The sequence below is a fragment of the Protopterus annectens genome, chromosome 5.part0 (assembly GCF_019279795.1).
Source record: "Protopterus annectens isolate FY-2018-M chromosome 5.part0, PAN1.0, whole genome shotgun sequence".
Lineage (NCBI taxonomy): Eukaryota > Metazoa > Chordata > Ceratodontiformes > Protopteridae > Protopterus > Protopterus annectens.
In genome coordinates, this window is record NC_056735.1 from 1715460910 (window position 1) to 1715486619 (window position 25710).

Below are 25710 nucleotides of genomic sequence, written 5' to 3' on the forward strand. Positions count from 1 at the left end.
AGTCTAACAAGACTCTGGACAATTAAGAACTAAGCTTCCTTTAAAAATACCTTTCCATTTCAAGTAAGAAACTTCTACCATGGTGATTTTAAGATCAAATTAAAACACAAAACTTCTAAGGATGAGTTTCAGCAGCTGAAGTCATTGATTTGCGTGAAGACTTTTCTATACTCTCTGTCATTTCCTAATCACATTCAAAAATTTACTGACAACTTAATTAAAATATCTCCAGTTTCTTCTGTATAACTGCACATCATCCCCTTGTAAGACAAATGACCTCGTTTATGTACACTGAACAAGTACTATGGTTTGTAAATATGATTTGTATGTCAAACACTGTTGTAAAAATATCCTTACATTACTTTCTACCCATCCTTTCAAAACTGAAAGATTTTACTTCATAAATGGCTTTTGTTGTACATACTTTCTTTGAAGGAGATCCAACACTGACTCTCCACTATCCAGTACTACAAAAGTAAATGATACAAAAGCTTGCTTCTAAGTCTCTCTCAACCAATTATGTTGATGAAAGTCCTGCAACCTGTGTATCTGCTGTCTAGTAGACTTGGGCAATGCTCCAACTGATAACTTGAATTAAATTTTCTTCAGAATATTTTTGACAGTTTGGATCAATTCTCTCAACTTGCCCATTTCATTATGGGTGTCTTGGATTACACTCAATATGCTCAAACTCTCATTCTTTGGCAAAATACTAAAGCTCCTAGCAAGTAAACTGTGGGCATAATCTCTTCTGCCCTACCATGCCTGTCAAAAACTGACAGGAGCAGATTAATAACGTACAGTTGTGCCCTTAAACTGGATCACTTCCAGACATTTCAAATTTCAGCTGATGACACAAAGAAAATTAAGGCTATCAAAGCGGAGTAGCTTAACACAACTTCAGCTATGGCAATGGCAGTATCTCATGTGGAATGAACCCTTCTATTTTTGATTCCTACGCAAGCCATATAAATCACAATCTTACATCATTTGCAAAGACTGCATAAATGGCAGGTCAATACATCGTCTCTAGTGTTTTCTTTTCACTTCAACACACCTATGCGAGTGCCTGATTCTTATCTGAGTGGGATAATGACCTTGCCAGATATGAGCACATGCCCCTGTATCCATGACAGTTCTTCTCTTTAATGGAAAATTAGACTTGATAAATGAATGACTGTTTCATATTATCTGTCTATCCTATCATGATGGCATCATAACAGCTGCACGTCTAGGTCACTGCCAGTAGCCATTTTTAAACCCTGATACTTTACAAATCAGTCACTGTTAGTCGAATCACAACCCATAACACTTCTAAGTCTTTTTACTGAAAATCGTTGTTGCATTCTCTTAAATACACTCTGCTTAGGGTATCTGAAAAATGCATTCGTTTTTCGGATATGTACTGCACTTCTAACTCGTACATCTCTGAAGTAAACAGCATTCTCTGAAAGATCTCGCTGTTTAACACACCTGGTATCTTATGCAATAACTTAAAGCTTTGAAGAAGCTTGTGGTCCGACTCCACTTTAATGTGTTTACCATATACATAGCCATGGAAGTTTTGACAGCAAAGCCCTACTAGAAATACCTCTTATTCTACATGAGTACGTCTGTCTGTTAATCTTCTTCATGTATAACCAACTGGTCTACTTGCCTGCCTGCAGCACAACTCCTCTTTATGCTTTCTGGTTTATAGTGAAGTCCCTAAAGTTAAATCACAGTACCTTCAACGTTGATACAGCGGTTATCAACTTTTTCAGCAGTTAAGTATTAAATAACATTTAAACATTGAAATGAAAAGTTGAAAGCAGAAAGGAAGAGAATATACCTGTAAATTCCTATGTTACAAATGTTCTCTCTACCAGTGTCTTGGTGCTGGTTTTCTTCAGAAAACAGCTGTAGTGAAAACATGCCTGCAGCACAGCTTCAAAGACAAGTTAAAAGGTGAAACTGAGATAAAACATAATGCGAAAATCAATATGGAAACAGGACTGTCAACATGGAAATGTGAATTCTTGCACACAAAAGAGGAAGGTTGGGCTACTTGCATCAGGGCAAATGCAGTTTTTTTTATATATCTGATCAACAGCCATCAGCTACAAATTCTGTAATATGCCCTTTTAAGTAAAATAAAAGTATTTTTACATTTTAAGAAGCTGGCAGAGTGACTTTTCTATTTTTTAATATTTAATAATGCTTTTTTACTGATCTTCTATCCATCACCATATTGTACCATGTTCTAGCAGCTTACTCAGAGGTACTGTTACTTCTGTCAACTGTAGCATGACCTCTGACATATATTGTACCACTCCCAAGTATTGCATCAGAAGAGAAGGCTTGTCAGTAGGTGCCTGAATGTTCAGCACAGCATGTACTTTCATTTAGTTGAAGACTACGTGTGCTCAGATGAACACTTCAAGGATGGGGCACTTACTTGACACTTAGCAAGGACTGAAACTCAGTAAAGCCATCTTAATCTGTCCGGCATATTCTTATTTTGTAGAATGCAACCTAAAATGTTAAAGACAGACACCTTCTTATTCCTCAATCATGTTTGCTGCAGCAAGCTGAAAAACAACTGGTATACACAAGATCCCCAAAGGTAGTCTTAAAAACATGCAGCTATCAAAAGGAGGTGTTAAACGCATGTAGCCAAGATCAATCAAAATCTAATTAAATCAGCTGGTTTAATTTGCCAAAATCCTTGGTCTGCATCCAACACAGAAAATAATCTTTCATCATGCATAAAAGCACTCACCTTTTCAACAGTCTACCAATGCTAGTATTTCCTCTTACAAATTCTAAACTTTTCTTGTTCAAATACATTTGTTAAACTACTGACATATTCTGTATGCTCCATTTATTTCTCTAGTGAGCGACTTCATACAGTTTAATTTTTATTCAAGCTTCTTTATAAGGACAATAAGCATAATACAAGAAACAAAGGCATATTCTGTTGCCAACAGAAGCCAAGTATCCTACACTTACAAATAAATCAACGCAGCTCACCAGAACACTACTGCCAGTCTTTACATTTGCCACAGCATTCTGCAGTTTAAGCCTCTGAACTTGTATTGAAGTTAGGCACACTTCCCATTTTCTTTACCTACAGTGGTAATACAGCCAGAAATGAATACATCTATTTCTTTGAGTTTGCACCTTATGAGCAGTATTTGTCCTTGTAATGTTTATAACTTAGCACTGCTCAAGCAACTGAGTCGACTTCAGTCTTTAGTGTTCTCTACGCCCTGTCAAATATTCTCACAGGACTGCATCACAGAAACAAATCATGCTGAAGTCTTAATTGTGCTCATAGACACATACACACACTGGATTCATATGCTGGGCTTCTTTGAGTTTGCAGAGTGGCATACTGCAAAAATAGTTTGTATACCTTACTTTGGTATATATGATCTAACCAGATATGTCACAGTAGCTTACAGTGTTCCCATAATAAAACAGTGTCTCACATACAGCAGTTTAATTGCAGAAGTAAACAATATGCTGCATTCTGCACCAGGTTCTTTATTAAACACAGCTGCATTGCCATTTATCCATAGTTCCTCTGACCAAAACTCTGTACAACTTGCTTTCTGCTAGAGGGAATGACTTATTCACAGCCTTAATGCCATAAAAAGTTGTCACTCTGGCCACTGTAAATGCATTATCTTGACATCTAACCTAAAAAGTATTCAGACTATAGTTCAACAGTGTACGAGGCCATTACAGGCATTGACTGCCATCTAATTCCACAACAATTACATAGTCTGCTGCTGTGCCTTTATTGCATCTTAAAACACAATACAGAGAAGTGGCTACTGTCACCAATCTACAGATTTTCTTTTTCACCTCTGCTAGCACATGTATCTGTGGCTTTCCCTACAATTAAAACTACACTTACAGTCTTTAAACAATGGTTTCTAATGCAAAACACAGTTCTCCAAATTCACAACCTTGCACTCTTAAATTTTCTTCTTCTTTCGGCTGTTCCCATTAGGGGTCGCCACAGCGGATTATCTGTTTCCATTTCTTCCTGTCCTCTGCATCATGCTCTTTCACACCAACGTGTGCATGTCCTCTCTCACCACATCCATAAACCTTATCTTAGGCCTTCCTCTTTTCCTCTTACCTGGCAGCTCCACCCTTAGCATCCTTTTCCCAATATACCCAGCATCCCTCCTCAGCACATGTCCAAATCAACGCAATCTCGCCTCTCTTGCTTTGTCTCCAAACTGTCCAACCTGAGCTGACCCTCTAATATACTGATTCCTTATCCTGTCCATCCTAGTCACACCCAGTGCAAATCTTAACATCTTTAACTCTGCCGCATCCAGCTTTGACTCCTGCCTTTTCGTCAATGCCACCGTCTCCAACCCATATAACATAGCTGGTCTCACTACCCTGTTGCAGACCTTCTCTTTCACTCTTACTGGTAACCAGTCTGTCACAAATCACTCCTGACACTCTTCTCCACCCATTCCACCCTGCCTGTACTCTCGTCTTCACCTCTCTTCCACACTCACCATTACTCTGAACTGTTGATCCCAAATACTTAAACTCATCCACCTTTACCAACTCTACTCCTTGCATCTTCACCATTCCTCTACCCTCCCTCTCATTTACACACATATATTCTGTTTTAGCCCTGCTGACCTTCATTCCTCTCCTCTCTAAAACATATCTCCACCTCTCCAGGGTCTCCTCAGCCTGGTCCCTACTCTCACTACCTATCACAATGTCATCTGCAAACATCACAGTCCACGGGGCCTCCTGTCTGATCTCATCTGTTAACCTGTCCATCACCACTGCAAATAAGAAAGGGCTCAGAGCTGATCCTTGATGTAATCCATCTGCACCTTAAACGTATCTGTCACTCCCTCCGCAGTCCTCACCAATGTCACACTACCCTCGTACATATCCTGTACCACTCTTACATACTTCTCTGCCACTCCCGACTTCCTCATACAATACCACAACTCCTCTCTAGGCACCCTGTCATATGCTTTCTCTAAGTCCACAAAGACACAATGCAACTCCTTCTGACCTTCTCTGTATTTCTCCAACACTCTAGCAGCAAATATTGCATCTGTAATGCTCTTTCCTGGCATGAAACCATACTGCTGATCACTAATCATCACCTCCCTTCTTAACCTAGCTTCCACTACTCTTTCCCATAACTTCAAGCTGTGACTGATCAATTTTATCCCTCTATAGTTACTGCAGCTCTGCACATCACCCTTATTCTTAAAGATAGGTACCCAAACACTTTTTTTCCACTCCTCAGGCATCCTCTGACCTTCCAAAATTAATCTTGTTAAAAATTCCACTGCCATTTCTCCTAAGCACCTCCATGCTTCCACTCGTATGTCATCTGGGCCAACAGCCATTCCATTCTTCATCCTCTTCATAGCTGTCCTTACTTCCTCCTTGCTAATCTGTTTCACTTCCTGATTCACTATTCCCACATCATCCAACCTTCTCTCCCTCTCATTCTCTTCATTCATCAGCCCCTCAAAGTACTCTTTCCATCTACTTAACACACTCTCCTCACTTGTGAGTACGTTTCCCTCACTGTCCTTTATCACCTTTACCTGCTGCACATCTTTCCCAGCTCTGTCCCTCTGTCTAGTCAATTGGTACAGGTCCTTTTCTCCCTCTTTAGTGTCCAATCTCTCATACAACTCTCCAGATGTCTTATCCGTAGCCTTTGCCACTTATCTCTTTGCCATGTGCATCATCTCCTTATACTCATGTCTACTTTCTTCATCTCTTTGACAATCCCACTTCTTCGCCAGCCTCTTACTCTGTATACTCTCCTGTACTTCCTCATTCCACCACCAGGTCTCCTTGTCCTCCTTCCTCTGTCCAGATGTTACACCAAGCACCTTTCTAGCAGTCTCCCTTACTAGCTCTGCTGTAGTTACCCAGCTATTCGGTAACTCTTCACTGCCTCACAGTGCCTGTCTTAACTCTTCCCTGAACTCCACCTCACAATCACCCTTTTTTAACTTCCACCATTTAATCCTTGGTACTGCTTTCACACTCTTCCTCCTCTTCTTGATCAGCAACATCATCCTACAGACCACCTTTCTATGCTGCTTAACTACACTTTCCCCTGTCACCACTTTACAGTCTCCAATCTCCTTCAGACTGGCCCTCCTACATAGGATATAATCCACCTGTGTGCATCTTCCTCCACTCTTGTACGTCACCCTATGCTCCTCCCTCTTCTTAAAATACGTATTCACCACAGCCATGTCCATCCTTTTTCGCAAAATCCACAATCATCTGACCTTCTGCATTCCTCTCCTTAACACCATACCTACCCATCACTTCCTCATCCCCTCTGTTCACTTCACCAACATGCCCAATGAAGTCCGCTCCAATCACTAGTCTCTCACCCTTGGGTACACTCACTACCACTTCATCCAACTCATCCATCGCACACCCAACTTATGGAGCATATGCACTAACAACATTTATCATTACACCATCAATTTCCAGCTTCATAAACATCACTCTATCAGACACTCTCACCTCCAAAACACTCTTGGCATACTGTTCCTTTAGGATAACCCCCTACCCCATTTCTCCTGCCATACACACCATGATGGAACAATATGAACCCACCTCCTATACACCTGGCCTTACTTCCCTTTCATCTGGTCTCTTGCACGCACAATATATCAGCCTTCCTTCTCTCCATCATATCAGCTAGCTCTCTCCCTATACCAGTCATACTGCCAACATTCAAAGTTCCTACCCTGACTACTACACTCCTAACCTTCCTCCTCTCTTCCTGCCTTTGGGCATGCCTTCCCCCTCCTCTTCTTCGGCCAACAGTAGCCCAATTTCCGCCAGCACCCTGTTGGCTAACGGTACTGGTGGCAGTCGTTAACCCAGGCCTCAACCGATCCGGTATGGAAATATGAAATGTTCTCCGCATAAATAATTTGGCACAGGTTTTACGCCGGATGCCCTTCCTAACACAACCCTCCCCATTTATCCGGGTTTGGGACCGGCACAAAGAAATGCACTGGTTTGTGCACCCCCAGTGGCTGAATCTTGGGTCTATATTAGATCAGCGAACGTTTAAAAAAGCAAACGATGATTGATCGAACTTATGTGAGCGAATGTTTAAAATATCGAAGCAACAGAAACCCAATTTTTTTCCTAGGGAAAGAATTCGGTTGTCCGTTTCTGTTGCTTCGGTATTTTCAGTGCTGTGGTGGAAAGTTATGGGTCAGATTCAGGTAAGTGTGTGATTGTGTGGATGTGAGTGTTAGGGTGGGTCAGGTGAGTTAGGGTTAAGACGCGGGTTAGGTATGTGTGCCATTGTGCGGACGTAAGGGTTAGGGCGGGTTAGGTGAGTTAGGGTTAGGGAGCGGGTGAGGGGAGTGTGCGATAGTGACGGACCTTAGGGTTAGGGTTTGGGTTAAGGTAAGTGGATAGTTAGTGGTGTGTGTATAGTTTAGTGTAGGGTTAGGTGTCAGACTTTAGGTGTGTGGATTGCTGTTTGTTTGGTGTGCTTGTGTTGTGTGTATGTGTTTTGGATCAGCGATTTTTTTTCCCTAGGAAAAAATAAATCGCTGATCTGACAGTTCGAGATTGTAAGCTTTCGCTTACATACGTTCGATCAACATTGCCTTTTTTAAGTGTTCGCTAATCTAATATAGACCCTTAAATCTTAACGATGTGACAAAAGCATCAATATTCTCATGGACCCCTTAACTTCTTGTGAAAATACGTCTCGACAAGTCACAACTTGCCCCATGAAACTATCAGCCTAGGTGACTTTAATATAGGCTGGAACACATGCTCAACTATAAACCCCACCAACCATATAAACCTCTACAGTTTCTCTCAAGTCATCCAATCAAGCACGCAAAAGTACCTCACAAAGAGGATCCTAGGCCTTAAACATTTGTCCTATATGGACAGATTTAAAAAAAATCCCAACTATTCTCGGTCTCATATCGCCTACTTAGAGGCAATCTCTGCTTGACTTACAAAGTCATGTCTGACCCAGCTCTATTAGAAATGCTACATCTAAAGAAATCCCAATCCCTCCGCACCACATGCACCAGAGATCTCAGCCTCATTACCACAATCAACAAAACATGCTGGAGGGACAGGTTCATAACCCACAGACTGCCCACGCTATGGAACAGACTTCCCATACATGTCAAGCAGAGCACCTCAGTGGCCCTCTTCAAGAGAAATCTTGATGAGTGGATGGGAAATAGAAAATTCACCCCAGGGATCACTCCAGTGGCTTTACTCGACAGAGGCACTGGGAACTAAGGTCGGGTGGCACGATGCCAGGATAATCCTATGGGCCAGGCTTGTAAAGGCTCCAGGGCCATTAGCTTAGTACACACCTATGAAATAGACTTGAAAATGCAAAAAACAAAGAAAGTCTCCTAGACTGGATCCTAATAAATACGACCAACACCTCTTATCACGCAGAAATCCTTCCAGACACCCTTAGTGACCACCAACCTACATTTTTATTAAAATTCAAAACCCAGGTCAACTCTACTACCCTATTACAAATTACAATTTTGAAAAAGCTTCAAGTCCAACAAATTCAAACTAGAGCTAAAGCACCAGAACTGGAACACACAAAGTATTACCCCTAGAAGAAGTAGTTACCCAATTCAATAACACTTTCCTAAATGCTCATGCTCCAGCCCTTACCACAAAACTCAAAGTGAAAACAGCCCCCTGGATTACCAAATAGACCAAAAATAAAACAGTACAAAGGAACAAAGAGTGGAATCATTGGAGAGCTACAAAAACCCCAGCAGCTAGGGAACAATTCCAAAAACTTAGAAATGAAACAAAAAAAGCAGTTCTCCTGGATAAAAGAAACTATTTCATACAACTGCAAAAGAGGCACCAAAACAACCCCAAAAACTTCTGGGTAGGAATAAATAAACAACTTCACCCTGGCAACCCTCCAACCCCATCTCCTACCTCCACAAGAGAAGTCACAAATATACCAGACACATTCAACAAATACTTTATTGAAACTATCTCCAATCTTGTTCAACAACTGCCCACATCCACCACCACTAATAGCCCCGGACCTGTAATCAGTCCCAAAACAAACTTCCAGTTTCAACCCATTCCTACCAACTATGTCAAAAGGTGCTACACAAACTTAAACCTACTACACTAGCAGCTGATGCTATTCCTGCTGAATTCCTTCAATCAGCTTCCAATGAGCTCGCCTACACAATATCTATCCTTCTAAACAAATCTATATCTGAAACCACCATTCCACCCATTTGGAAGACTTCCTATATCACTCCCCTCCACAGATTCGGCACTCCCACTCAACAAAGTATCAGTTTAAGGGTGTGCACACTTATGCAACCAGCTTATTGTACGTTTTTTTTATTTTTTATATTTTGCCCTAACAGATTTTTTGTTTTTCAATTGAACTGTAAAGGTTATAGGTCACATTAAAGGTGGGAAAAGTTTTGAAATGATTTATTGTAGTCTCATTATTTTATATCACAAAAACCTGGCATTTTAATAGGGGTGTGTACAAATTTTATATCCACTGTGTTTATATATATATATATATATATATATATATATATATATATATATATATATATATATATATATATGTTTACTTTTATTAGATAAGGTTACGTTTCTTCGACTAACAAAAGTATGACCTTAGTTATGCAAAAGTGCACTTTCGCAAATTCCGGTTCACCGAACCGAAAATAAAAATAGAAAAGAACACTGTAAAGTCAGTTTTGCAGGGGGGCAAGCCCACTTGCACCCCACATGTGGGGGGCTGCACTTCCCACATCCCCGCTACATTATATATACCAACTCCGAGATCGCACTACAGTGAGGAAACGGGTATATTCCCTTATCCCCACTGTAGCATGCCTTAGCGCTGCAGTTTGTCAGTTTTATTTTATTTTTATTTTATTGCAGTGCAATATGTATAAGCTGTATGCTTATATGCATACTCTCCCTTTATATCCCTCCTGGAGACAATATCTCAACTCTTGAAGATATTCTCTCCGGGTTTTCTAATAACATCACTAAAGAAACTATAATCCTGGATGATGTTAATATTAACTGGTCAACAAATTAATCTCCTACAAATTCACTTAATATAAACTTGTACAACTTCACTCAGCTTATTAACTCAACTATGCCTTCCAAGAACTTCCTTACTGGAAGCACCCTGGACTGGATTCTAGTTTCTCATCCACATTACATCTCTGATAGTGGCACTCTGCCCAACCCATTAGGCAACCACTTTCCCACTACATACCACAAACTCATACCTACACTAGCCGTCTAAAAAACTTTAATCCTAGCACATTCACAAATGCACTAAAAAAATGAACTGGAACCCACTAAAAACCCTTCCCTTAGAAAATGCTGTTACCTACTTTAACTCAACTTTCCTGAACTTGCTTGACTCCTTTGCCCGTTTAAAACAAAATGCATAAGAAGCAATCCTGTACCTTGGCTAACCAAAAATACCTTACTAGCCATGCGATTCCAGGATAAAGCCTGGAAACATTACTCCAAAAATAAAACTTTCACCATCCTTAATGAATTTAAAACACTTCATAACAAAGTAAAAAAATCTTACTATCTCGGACTGCAAAGCCTACTTTTCTACACTCCAAACCAACCATAACACCAACCCCAAAAATTCTGGCATGGGATCTGCTCCTTTCTCAACCCTGGCAAAAAAGAAAACCTCTGCCCTGATCCAGATGCCTCTGACTTGGACTTAGCCACCCAATTTAACACTTTCTTTATCGATTCCATAAGTAACCTTACATCATCCTTCACTTCCCATTCAGCTTCCCCACCCTTATTTCCACCTATCCCTCCCTCCTCTAGCATCTCCTGCTTCTAACCTCCTCTTTTCTCCTTCATCCCCATTCCTACAGCCACCATAAAAAAACTTCTATCATTGAAACCCGGCTCCAATGCCGCTGATGATATACCCTCATCATCCTCTTTCGGCTTTTCCCGTTAGGGGTCGCCACAGCGGATCATCTCTTTCCATTTCTTCCTATACTCTGCATCTTGCTCTGTTGCACCAACCACCTGCATGGCCTCTCTCACCACATCCATAAACCTTATCTTAGGCCTTCCTCTTTTCCTCTTACCTGGCAGCTCCATCCTTAGCATCTTTTTCCCAATATACCTATCATCCCTCCTCAGCACATGTCCAAACCAACGCAATCTCGTCTCTCTTGCTTTGTCTCCAAACTGTCCAACATGAGCTGACTCTCTAATATACTGATTCCTAATCCTATCCATCCTAGTCACACAGAGTGCAAATCTTAACATCTTTAACTCTGCCGCATCCAGCTCTGACTCCTGCCTTTTTGTCAATGCCACTGTCTCCAACCCATATAACATAGCTGGTCTCACTACCCTCTTGTAGACCCTCCCTTTCACTCTTACTGGTACCAGTCTGTCACAAATCACTCCTGACACTCTTCTCCAATTCCACCCTGCCTGTACTCTCTTCTTCACCTCTCTTCCACATTCACCATTACTCTGAACTGCTGATCCCAAGTACTTAAACTCGTCCACCTTTACCAACTCTACTCCCTGCATCCTCACCATTCCTCTACCCTCCCTCTCATTTACACACATATATTCTGTCTTAGCCCTGCTGACCTTCATTCCTCTGCTCTCCAGAGCATATCTCCACCTCTCCAGTGCCTCCTCAACCTGATTCCTACTCTCACTACAGATCACAATGTCATCTGCAAGCATCATAGTCCACGGGGCCTCCTGTCCGATCTCATTTGTCAACCTGTCCATCACCACTGCAAATAAGAAAGGACTCGGAGCTGATCCTTGATGTAATCCCACCTCCACCTTAAACGGATCTGTCACTCCCACTGCAGTCCTCACCACTGTCACACTACCCTCGTACATATCCTGTACCACTCTTACATACTTCTCTGCCACTCCCGACTTCCTCATACAATACCACAACTCTTCTCTAGGCACCCTGTCATATGCTTTCTCCAAGTCTACAAAAACACAATGCAACTCCTTCTGACCTTCTCTGTATTTCTCCAATAACACTCTCAGAGCAAACATTGCATCTGTAGTGCTCTTTCCTGGCATGAAACCATACTGCTGATCACTAATCATCACCTCCCTTCTTAACCTAGCTTCTACTACTCTCTAATATTTCTTAAAAGTTGCCACAGAAGGCATAGCTCTTCCCATCTGCATTCTTATAAATCAATCTATTGCTGAATGTCAAGTTCCCCAGCTCTGGAAAAAGGCCTTTATTATTCCACTCCATAAAGGTGGTAATAACAATAATATCACAAACGTTCGACCTATCGCTATCTTATCCCCCATTTCTAAATTTCTCAAAAAATGCATCCATCTACAACTTCTATCTTACCTCAAACAACCAACTTCTAACCCCTACTCAACACGGTTTCAGACCTGGCCACAGCACTACCACAGCTCTCCTCTCCTTCCTAGAAACACTTAAGGCCCGTGACACTGACCACATAGTGTCCACTCTCCTCCTTGACCTCTCTAAGGCATTCAACACTCTCTTTCATAACCTTCTTTTCATTAAACTCTCCAAACTAAATTTATCCCACTTAAACTGGTTTACCAGTTACCTCTCAAACAGGCAACAAGCAGTCAGATGGAAAACAGCCACCTTCCCTTTCCTCCATACTCTCACAGGTGTCTCCCAGGGTTCAATTTTAGGCCCCCTTCTATTCAATATATTCATAAACAATTTCTACCAAGCCATCCCAAATGCCAACCTTGTCCAATATGCCGACGATTCAACAATAATCTGCTCTGCCTCTTCTATACTCACCCTAGTTAAATTAACCCAGGATGCCTTCTCCTCCACTGAGTAATGGATGATGGACAACCATCTAGCACTCAATGCTACTTAAAACTAAACTCATGATATTTACTGCTTCCAAAACCACCACCCTAGATAAAACCTCATTCTCAGACACCAGTCAAAATAATAATCACAAATGCTAAACTACTAGGAGTCCTGATCGATGACTAGCTAAAGTTGGATAATCATCTACAAGTAAATATAAAAAAAAAAACACACAAAAAAATAGGCATGCTTTACTGCCACAACCGTTACATCTCTCCCTCCACTAGGCCCAGCCTCGCCAACACATACCTTATCCCATCCCTCCTATATGGTGCCTCTGTCCTTACTAACCTGCAATCTTCCCTCAAGACTAAACTCTCCTCTGGCTATAATAAGATAACAAAATTTGCAACCAGACATAGATCCACTTCCCATCACTGCACTGCCCTACACCAACTGAATTGGCTTGAGCTGTCCAATTACCTCATCTATATTCAACTTGTCCAAGCACACAAACTTATTTTCACCCCCTTTTCTCTGTCCCTCTATTGCCATCACCTTTAAAATTCACCATCCAAATAGACTTTTGAGATCTAATTTCCAAATTCTAATTGAACTGCATAAACCTGCCCATCCACCAGGCAAAACATCTATTGTCCTTCTCTCTAGCACGCCATTGGAATTCCCTCCCACCTCTCATCCGCACCACCAGCAGCCTCTCTTCATTCAAAACCTTACTTCACACACACCTAACTTCACTATGGGAATGCTCTTGCTCCCATCCCACACAATCTTCCTACACTATAGCTACTCTCTATATGCTATAATTCACAACAGCCTCCCATTGTTTTGTATCCCTAATAAACTCTAGGAATTAGCATAACTCCTAGAATGGTACAATTCAGTAGCCTAGAAATTAACTGCATGAATTAGCATAACTGTTCAAAAATTTAGACTATTTCTGTTATTGCATTGTGATAATATGTTAAACTGTTAAAAACGTTGACTGTTAGTAAATATTACTCTTATTGCATTGTACTAATATGTATACTCTACTAATATGTGTTTTTCTATTTGGTTAATTTTGCTTTATTTGTGCACATTACATTTCTCTAATAACTTACTCTTACATTAAATCTGCAATTTGAAATTTTCTGGAGCTTTTCTCCCTAGGACTCCACTGAAAACGGGCTCCTCGTGGCCCAATGGACTATCCTGGCAAACTATAAATAAATAAATAAATAAATAAATAAATATAGTGTGATTTTGAAGTTAGTATATATAATGTACCGGGGGTGTGGGGGGCACATTCCCCCACATGAGGGGTGCAGGGGGCTTGCTCCCCTGAAAAACTGACTTTACAGTGTTCTTCTTTACTTTTATTGCCAGTTTGATGAACCAGTGCAATTTTGCATAAGTAAGGTCGTACTGTTGTTAGTTCAGGAAATGTAACTCCGACTAATAAAAGTAGACCCATATAACACACACACACAGACACACATACATACACACACACACTTTTGTGAATGTTACTTTCACTCAAGTGAACTGTGTACTACATCTGAATGGAAAGAACAAAGTACTTTGTCATTTTGCATACATGCACATACTTAAATACTGACTGACTGCTTGCAGTTTGATAACTGGGTAGGTGAGATGGTCAACTGAACCTTTTTAGCCATAAACTAGATTCTACTGACTGACTTATTGATTGACTGAATACAATTTGATGATAGGGCAGGCAAAGTGGTCAAAATACCCTTTTCACCTATGACCCAAACTCTTGGGGAGTAGCAATAGGAAATTAAATCAAAACCTATATTTCAAATAAGTATGGATACACTTGACATCGTATATTCAGAAACATAGGCAACTTCACTGTTGGAGTAACAGTAGGATTTACATTTGAAAAAGTATATATTCACACCATATACAAATGTAAATTTTTGGTACTTAAATATTTAAGAGAGGTTTTCACCCAAAAGTACTATTTACAAAATTCACAATGATATGTTCAATTTTTAAATTACAGTAATAATACAGGATGAAACAGAAATTACTGATATCTTGCGGTGAACTGGTTCCTTATTCCTTAACCTACATCCCTGAAATGGGTACACTCTGATTCACTCTTAAGGTACTCCTTTAGTTTGGACTTAAATTCCAGTAGCATCTCTAGAGACCTTGCCTCCGGGGCTAGGTGGTGCCATGATGATGGGCAATTTTTGTGAAGGCTCTTTCCCCTAAACAGATACCAAATCTGAATCTTGTGAGAAGCAGCCCCTTCTCTTTGGAATTTCTTAGTATACATATTGAATCTCTAACCTGAAGTATGGATTTGAGTGGGGGACAATGACCAAGAACCAGGATTTAGAATATCAGGATCACATGTATTAATGCTCTGCTTTGTTCTGAATACCATTGGAAACATTTAAGTAGGTCTCAGTAATATGTGGAATGGACACACAACAGTGCAAACTGGCACCTACTGTTTCCTACTAATTGTAGCTCTTGAGTGTTGTAACTAGAATGCAAGGACAGGAGAGACAGACCGTGCAAATTCCAGTTTATGAGTGAATACATTTTTCGCTAAGAATTGTCATGCTTTTGGTGATGAGTGTTGCTGTGCTACAAAGTTTTAATTAACTTAATATTTTGCTAGTTATGTGGTCTGTGAAGGAGAGTGAGGGGTCAAGTAAGATGTCCAAGTAGTTTTGTAGAGTCGTATTTGGAATGACATTATTTTATAGGTCTTTTACTATTACTGGGGGAAAACTTGCAGCTTTTTTGTGATGTTGCACACTATGATACTGGATTTGTCAAGACTTGATTATTAATTTATTGTTTATAATCCAACGACAAGATACAATTTTTCTTACAGTTTGGGGTAGTTGAATTTTATGAGGAGGATGTCCTCAGCATAGATGACTATCCACTTGGAGCAGGTCATAGGTAAGGATTATAAGGATAACGATAGAGTTTCCTGCGGATTTCTGACATAAGTGGCTTATGCTGAATTAACTGCAATTCTGTCTTTTCTTAAGTTTTAGGTAGTTCTGGTGCATACATTCATTGTTGGAGTTTTATTTCCAAGTAGAGTAGCGATGGTGAACCTTTTGGGCTTGGCATGTCAAAAATTTGGAAAATGCCTAACTTGACTCTGCTGGCATGTCACCGCCCTTCCTCCCAAAATAAATTAATAAAAATAAATAAAACAGCATAGCTCTCAACACATCAGGGATAAAGCTCAACAGAATCAGGGACAAATCTAGAAATGAGAGACATGGACAGTTTTAAACTACTAGTACTATTAATCTGAGAGACCAACAGAAAAAATGAACATGAATTAATGTGCATTTTTGTAGTCAAATAAGTCTATAAATCTAATGGTCATTATTAAGTATAAAAAGTCACCAGTTTTAGGAGTGATTAAGAGGGACAGTTGAGAGTAATGTAAAACAGCACATGCTTAGAAATGCAGACTACTTGCCCTTTGTTTTCTCTTCATTGTTACACTTCTGCAATGTCAGCACTGCCCTTTGCAGACTGTATTGAGACAGTATACCAAAATAGTCTTTGAGGTTGATAACATCCTTACGTCTGCAGCAGTGTTGTTGAACTGGCTCCTGGCACAAAATAATTCAGTGCACTTCACATGAGCAATGAATGCAAAAGCAGTTTCTTTGATAACTCAGGTATTGGTGAATGCTGGTATGTCACCCAAAACGTTGTGGCGTGTCATAGGTCTGCCATCACTGAATAGAGTCTCTGTTCCAAGAGACTGGATATAAGTCAGGGGTAATGCTGCTTTTTAGGTCTTCTCTGGGAGATGTGGGAAAGCCTATTTTGATATGAGTGACGAATGACAGGGCATCACCGCAATCATAGCAGCATATATATAGAGCACCAATCAGTGAATCTAAGAATGTTAATCAAAATTTCCTCCTTGGATTCTGCAAAAGTTATTTCAGAAAAAATTCCAGGTGGCTTCTTATGTATCCTGAATGATCAGCAAGATGTTACAGGTTAAGGGTCGCCAAGACTATGTGTACCTTAGCTAGGACACACCTGTGGTTTATGTTGGTTAGGAAAGGCCTAGTAGGAAATCATTATCCATTGGCTACTTGGATCTTTTTTTGAGCCTGGGTTATCAAGAGAGTCCAAATACCAGTCCACATACCAAATTATCAAATAAATACATGCTTATACATTATGTACACATACATACACAAACCATACTACATTCACATACAAAGGGCACACACTGATTATGTGCATGTATACATAGATACCTGTTCATTTACATGTGTGTGTGTACGTAAAAGATTCACACTGCCAAATCTGCAGTTCATCGAAGGAGGGAATGACTTGTAAAGTACTGTGAATGTTCCATTTCTCGATTGTGGAAGATGTCAGAAGTAGGAAAATCAACTGCATGCAGGTAAGGCTTAAAGGGCTAGACAAGGGGACGGCCTCTTTGCATGTATATATGCTCTCAAATACATCTAAGTGTACATGTACTTTTACAAATTTTTAGCTGGTAACAGTATAATGTCTGGGTGAAATCTCTGCAGGCAGCAATAACTTCCTAATCTCATTATGTTATCCATATATCTTATCACCTCTCAGTCTTGTCTGAAAGCATGTTTATTAATTACGTCCTCACACTCAACAAAATCAAAAATAAGCAAAATGCTTTCTTGATGTAGTCTTCAATAAATTAATATCCTGGAAAAATAGGGCACAAGCAACTAAACAGCTTCTCCAGAGAAGTTTTGACAATCATGAGAAACAGTAAATGCAAGCTAGAGTAGTACACGTTCTAACACACAATAGCCTCTACTGGATAACTATGAATGCTGACATACCAGAGTCCACAGATTTCTTCAGCTATACATCTGCTCTCAAAATTGTAGGAACTAGACTTTTCTGGACAAGTGCTATATGGATGGTCTAAATACAAAGCTGCACATGCAAAGTTTCAGTCTTTCAGAGAGAACACTTGGGTGCCACTGCTACTTTGTAATTCACTTTGGCAGAGGGAGATATGGAGACTAGATCACCAAATGTTCCAACTGCCTATAACAGAGATATTAATATGGACAGCAAGGTGGCTCACTGGATACTTGTTCTGCTCTAGAATTCTACATTTTAAGAATTGTCCCTGACTTATGGTTACTCTCTTAGTAAAGGCTGAATGCTCACACTGTGTCAACATATTTTTCCTAGACCCCCCCCCCCTTTGGTTACTCTACACACACACACACACACACACACACACACACACACACACACACACACACTGTAGTTACTCTTGCCTTTATAGTCTAGACTTTGATTGAATACGGCCCACATTGGAGGAATTCACTTACCTAGTTAAAGATAAATTACAGTACACCATACAGGGTCATAGTGTGAGACAGACCTTCCAATATGTCCACCACTGTGCCAAATTTAAGCAACAATCCACAGAAATGGTGTGAATTACTACAGATTTACACACAACTAACAAAGGCTGGTCCTAAAGGTGAAGGCAGAGGGACAAAATGTTTCAACAGAGAGTAAATGTAACCATGGCTCACACCCCCTGCCAGACATTACAGTAATTATGCAACAATACCACTGTGCTTTTATCATTACTGTGTCAGCAGTGGTTGGAGGTAATGATAGTCGATGCTCATCACCTAGTATGTTCGTTTTAATGACAGCTGCTTTGTTAAACGGCACTATGGACCACACCTTTCAACTATCCAGATTTTCCCTCATATTTTTGGTCTATTCTTCATAAAATGTGTGGTCTTCTGGCAAATCACTGAGAAGTGAAGTTACTAAATAATGGCACATATTTGAGATTCAGACTTCATACCCTTCAGAAAATGCATGCTAGCACAAATCCTACTATTCTACCAACTTTCTACGTATATAACAGCAACATTTAAAACTTTTCCCTATATTTGGACCTTTGACCCCTCATTAGGCTTTGTCCAGATTTCATGCACCAAGAGGTTGAGAGGTACACTAAACATTATTGGTCTGCTAAATGTTCTAAATTCCAGTGACCAGTTAATCATGAAAGAAAACACAACTGTTAAACTACTCAGTAAGTGGATGGCACTGAGACTGGCACCATCTCTGATAACTTTAAGGTCTCTTATGCTTACACTTTCCCTGCACCCAGAGAGAAGTTTGAGGAATCTTCCTGTTCTATTTTTTCACACTAGGAAGGCCCAAAATAAAGGCTTTTCTCAAGACAACTAAACAAAATATGTCTGGAAAGTAGAATAATAATTCCTACTTGCATTAAAGTAGGGTTGTAAAGGGAACAGCCATTTTACACTAAGCTGAAAAGCAACCCAGCAGAGTTTAAGGTGGTGTATAAGCAAGCATATGAAGTGTGCCTAAAAGTACAACTGTGTAAGAAATACTAAATGAATGCTCACTGGCATTATGAGTAATCCTGCCTTTGTAATCTGATACAGATGAGCATTCCAACAGGTTTTATCACCAGATGGTTGGCACAGTGGTTAAGGTCTTAACCTCTCAAACACAAGGGACAGGGTTTGATTCTGACCTCTGGTGATTGACTAGGCTTCCAATAGCCTAGTATTTACCTATGAACTCAAAACAATTTGTTAGGTAATCAATCTGTATTTACACCAATTATATACAAATTACCCTTTCCAATCTATAATTAATATGAGAGCAGATTCTTGCTTGAAACGTTGGACGGCAAATCATTATAACACCTGATGATGCAGGTAATGCTGTACAGCTTTCTACCGCTTATCCATTTTTTAATAACCAATGCTGATTTTTCTTCACCTACAAAGAAATGCCCTCTCAAGCTTCTCCTCAAATTATCCGTTTAATACAGCAAAATAAATAAATAAAATAAGACTGGTTTCCTCAGTATCAAGATGTTATATGTCTTATTTATTACTGAGACAGAATACCTTCTTCACCTACAAAGAAATGCCCTCTCAAGCTTCTCCTCACATTATCCGTTTAATACAGCAAAATAAATAAATAAAACAAGACTGGTTTCTTCAGTATCAAGATGTTATATGTCTTATTTATTACCGAGACAGAATACCTTTCTTTGGAAGGCAACACCACTACAATGCATTTGCCTTGATTTCACAAAGTTCCCACTAATACTTCTGATGGTGGGGTATACTGGCTTTGTGAATGTTAGCCTGCCATGTACATCCAGGGAGACAGATTAATCATTTTCAAACATTAGCAGTCTGTGGGCACAGGCAACCATAAAAATCTCAACAATTTTATTGAACATCTGTGCTCACACCAATACAAATTTCTTCACACGAGCAGTATTTCAAATAATATAAATCAGAATAAAAGATTCAGATACAGCTGAGCCTAGACAAGGAACAAATGTAAAATAAAATAAATAAAAATAGACAAAGCACATTTATACCTTTGCTGCAACAAAGTAATGGAAAACTATATCAAGTAAAACAGTGTGTATTCTGCAGCAGGACCCATGAGAAAGTGCAATCTGTACATGGTTCATGTAAGGAAGCAAATTAAAATACAACATTTTATTTTCAGTACTTCAAATAAACAGGCAAAGTCCAAGATGGTAGCACCTTTACAAGAAAAAAAAAGTGCGTGTGACATGAAGGCAGGAAGTCATATTTCTAAAAAAAAAAAGTTTGCAGGTATGTGCATTTGAACTGTACCACCGTTGACCTATACCCATGTCATGTAATCAATGACACAAAATGGCTTCACACCTGGACATCTGCAGTAGCATCAGGGGCTCAACAGGCAGCAAGCACACTCACCTTTGGTACTGAAAGACCAAGACGTAGGTTCTACTTTGTCTACAAGTGACTGGATTGCTGACACTGCAATCCAGCATTAGGTGGTGCTAAACTCCAGAGTCCATTGTACTTCAAATGAGCGGAGTCCCATCAAGCTGAGCTGACTGCAGCTCAGGTGAATGTAGAAGAGATCCCACAGCACCTACTGAAATCAATTGGGAAAATTCCAAGATGCCCTGTCCAAATTTCCAAGAGTAGTAAATTTACAACCTCTGGTCTCCCTTGAAAAGAAGCCACCAGCCTAATGGGAATAACCTGGTCAACAAAGAATGGATGGATGGAGCTAGATAGGCAGATAGAATACTGCAACCTATTAATCAGCTCTAGATACAGTGTCGTCTCAAGGAAATTAACTGACCACTCAATTATAATATGTCTCTTGGCTAGGTAGCTACAGCATATTTTTCCAACAAAGTCTCATGCTGAAGAATCACTTTATATGAAATAGAAGTATAATGATCTCTTGGAAGCAACTATCCTTCCCCCAATCTTGCTCCAGTCATCCCATCTCCCAGCTATACAGTGTCACCCAAGAAAACAATATATATAGCGACTCTGGATTATTATAAAGGTAAATCACAATATCTCAAACACGACAATTACCTTTATGTTACTGACACTTTATCACTAAAGTTATTCTGTAACTTGCGCACTATACCTCCAGTCCATTTTGATTTACAAACTATGGTCAGAACAGCCTAGTAATTTTATTTATTTGACATTTGTTGACTGGGATTGTCCGAATGAGCAAAGCCCTTTTTCAGCAGAGGCCCGGGGAGAAAAGCTCCACTATACATACATAGAAGTAAAAATTAACAGTATTAAAGTAAAATAAATGAGATAATAAACAAAGAGAGTCCTAGAGGCACTGCTATACAATAAAGCCAAAAAGCAAACATATAGGACTGATGAGTGCACAGTAAAAATAAGCGCTAGAAATATTAACAAAAAAATATATAACATTTTAAGTATGATAAGCAACAACAAAGAACAGTATAAGTAAAAAGAATAAATGTAATTATAAATAACTGAACATTAAGAAAAAGACAATTACAATAATCATGGGCTCACGTGTGGTCTAACAATGTAGCAAAATAATTAAATACCACAATGTCATACTGCTCAACTGTCAAGACATTTGGCTCATATTTTGGGTTGTTCCTCATAAAATGTGTTTTTTTTTTTTTGCAAATCGTTGAGGTTCAAGGTCACTAAATAATGACATATATTTTAGTTTCAGACTTCATATCCTTCAGAAAATACATGCTAATGCAAAACATGTTACTTTAGCAACTAAGTTTATAAGAGCTATGTTTAATATTTGCCTCTGATTTGGGACCTTTGTCCCCCATTATTTTTGTCTTTATCTGGAGTTCTTACACTTACAGGTTGGGAGTTATGCAAAACGTTCACATTTATGCCTGTTTTAAGAACCTCCATATCTTAAAATACATCTCCCCAGCTCTCGTTCAATGCCTACTTTAATGTCATTTCCTAGTTACTTTATATTAACAGGAGTGAACCTCCTTATTCATCCACTCCTTAAAATGCAACCCTTAAATCCATTCTTCAGAATCTGTACCTTGCTTGCATTATCCAAAAATATGGTTCTATGAAGCACACTAAGCGGAGCAAAATATTAAAACTAGAATGAGTGCAGCTACACTTGAAGTGGGATCTCCAGACAAGCATCCAATTAGGTGCCACTTATTCGAACTCTACAAGGGTTATTTCATGAAGCTAGTGTTGCAAGCTTCACCATTGTGCCAATATGACATTTCAGTCAACTAGTATGGGATGCTGCAACCATCTACTGCCAGCCCCTTTCTCACTGCTTAACAAATCCGAATGCTATATATGCGTTCACATTATAGCGAGACAATGTAACTACAACTGAAATAAAAATATGTCCCTTTATCTAAACCTGGTATTACATCACCATTAACACTTGACTGCTTCTAATTTACCTTCAATCATCTGTATAACTAAAACAGACGTACTGGTGAACAGAGTAATAAGCGCACAATTACCTCTTCAGATTCTCTACATCTGGTGGTATGCCTATAAGCCTATTGCCTCCCATTGAGAGAGATTTCAGCTTCTGTAACTCGAACAGCTGAGTGGGTATTTCTTGAAATCGATTACCACTGAAGTTGACTACCTCCAGTTGCATCTGTCCCAAGCCCTTGGGTAAGGAGAAATCATCAAGACGGTTGTTCTTGGCCAAAAGTGTTTTCAACTTTGACAACATCAAAATATCTTCGCTTATAAATGCTAGTCCATTGTTACTAATATCCAAAAACTGCAGATTTTCGAACTGTAATATGGTTGGCGGTAGCACTGTAAACCTGTTGTATGGTAATAACAGTTGGTGTGTTTCTTTTTTCTTTTCTTCACTGAAAGTTTCCAGTTGTAAATTATCTAAATTCAGTCTAGATAAATTCAGAGTTTCATGTCCCTCCATATTTGTTCCACGTCCCAGAAAAATTAAGTAAATACAAAACGAAAATGTTGCTGTGAGACTCTGAAAAAAATATACACTATACAACTAGATTACAGTCCCACCTTTAGCCATCTGTAAAAAAGTTACAGGGTGTTAAAAGAGGCTAATAGCCGGAATCATGAATAATTTAGCTCAATGGTTATAAACGAAACTTAGACTAGTATATGTTATGCATGTTCGGGGGAACAGAAGGGCTTTGCGGACCCATAAGTAGAATATTAGCGAAGAGCACTGAAATACTACCGGAACATTGCATCATACAGAGTTTGGGGCCTTCTCCAGTCACGTCGGAAACGCATGAAAGCACGTTTTAATGCTGTCCACACGTCACTGACGTGGATGGGGCTTATGCAAACCAGGAGGGCATTGAGTGCAGTTTGAGTGCTGTTCAAAGAGTTATGCTGGCTATTTCTCTTTCAGTGACATTTCATACTGTTTGGACAGATAGTAACTAGCAAACTGGATCCAGGAGTCTCAGTATTACTAGCAATGCAAATGGTAAAATCAGCGTGTCCTTGATTGCCCCTGTGTTTCATAGTGATACTGATAAATGTCAAAGATGTATTTTTCTTTCATTTGAAGCTGCATGAATTAATGCAAGTTAACTCTATATAGCCGTGGGGGACAGCAGAAATCCCAGTGTATATTTTAAAAAAGCGTTATTTACATATCTGAACAGCTGACTATCCTGGAGCCTGTATAGTTTGTATGACAAGTGAAGTCGACAGGAGGAAATTAAGATAGTGACCCGATAACCGGAAATGAAAATCAGCAGCTTAACAGTATTTCATATTTTCTGCAAATAATCAGTTATAACCGCTGCCTATAAATACTTAACCAATTGATTTGTATAGTTACTGCTTCTCAACTCTTTTACATCTTGAGGGTGGCAGCAATATATATAATTAACTGATTAGCAAAGAACTCCTTTCCAGCCATAGGATTGTATTTATTATTATTTATTTGACATTTGTTTACCGGGGTGGTCTGACTGGGTCTACAGCCCGTTTTCAGCAGATGCCCGGGGAGAAAAGCTCCACATACAGTACAATGCAAATTCAGTATAATACAATACAATACAAAGCACATTAGAAACACTATATAAAAATAAGTTGAAAGAACAAATTGTTACAAGATGTTGAAATGTATTACTACACATCTAGACAATTCTATAGAGTTAAAACATTATAGACAATAATAATCACTCTCACCCTACATGATGTAGATAGTGTCCAAAAAATAGAAAGGTAGTGCAATGTGTGACATTGGTTTTTATAGTACATGAAAAAATAGAATGTTAGTTTCAGTTAGGGCCAGAAAGTTAGTGATGCAGATGGATAGTGAGAGAGAGTTGAGAATAGAAGCAGTAAAGCCTGAGCAGTAGCTTAAGGATGTTGTTGTTGTGGTGTCTTTTGGCTTTTCCCGGTTAGGGGTCGCCACAGCAGAACTCCGGTCCGCTAATGATTGGCAGTTGATTTTTACGTGCCGAGTTGCCAGCCCTGATGCACAACCTTCAACAAAGGTACGCCCATTCACGCATGTCTCCACGCAGAAGACACTCTAGCTGAGAGTCGAACCGGTCATCGTCTTACTGTTAGGTGACAACGCTGCCGCAGCACCACCACCGCAGATTTTGAGCAGTAGCTCAAGGATATGGTATAGAAACAGAGAAAGGTGTTAAAAGAGCCTTAGGATCTTGCAGTCTGTGAGGGATTGAAATGTGACAGAAGAGGACGATGAGGCTAGTGTGGAAAAAGAGGAAGACCTGAGCATTAGGCAAGCTTTATGTAGGAGCAGAGCCATGTATTTTTGAGATGATTTTTTAAAGAGGTTTTGAAATGGGTTAGGCCAGGCATAAACCTGGTAGCTAGAGGTAGTGAATTCCAAAGTATAGAGACAGAGTATGAATACAGAGATTGACCTGGTTTTCTTGTGGGTTTTGAGATAGCTAAGAGGGTTTGTTTTCTGATCGTAGAGATCAAGAGAGTGATAAAAGATAATGAGGGAAACATACTCACAAGCGAGGAGAGTGTGTTGAGGAGATGGAAAGAGTACTTTGAGGGGGTGATGAATGAAGAAAATGAGAGGGAGAGAAGGTTGGATGATGTGGGGATAGTGAATCATGAAGTACAATGGATTAGAAAGGAGGAAGTAAGGATAGCTATGAAGTGGATGAAGAATGGAAAGGCTGTTGGCCCAGATGACATACCTGTGGAAGCATGGAGGTGTTTAGGTGAAATGGCAGTGGAGTTTTTAACCAGATTGTTTAATGAAATCTTGGAAAGTGAGAGGATACCTGAGGAATGGACAAAAAGTGTTTTGGTACCCATTTTTACAAATAAGGGTGATGTGCAGAGCTGTAGTAACTACAGAGGGATTAAATTGATCAGTCACAGCATGAAGTTATGGGAAAGAGTAGTGGAAGCTAGGTTAAGAAGGGACGTGATGATTAGTGATCAGCAGTATCGTTT

General features: G+C 39.6%; 1 protein-coding gene across 1 annotated transcript in view; it reads right to left on the reverse strand.

The window, feature by feature from the left end:
• The window catches only part of LRRC58 (leucine rich repeat containing 58), a 176710-nt gene extending 153209 nt beyond the window's left edge, over nucleotides 1-23501 (reverse strand). The window contains exon 1 of the mRNA XM_044071506.1: nucleotides 22767-23501. Within this exon, the coding sequence (XP_043927441.1) occupies nucleotides 22767-23200 (434 nt within the window). The 5' untranslated portion in view covers nucleotides 23201-23501. The remainder of the gene's footprint in view (nucleotides 1-22766) is intronic.
• Between the last annotated feature and the right edge of the window lie 2209 nt (nucleotides 23502-25710).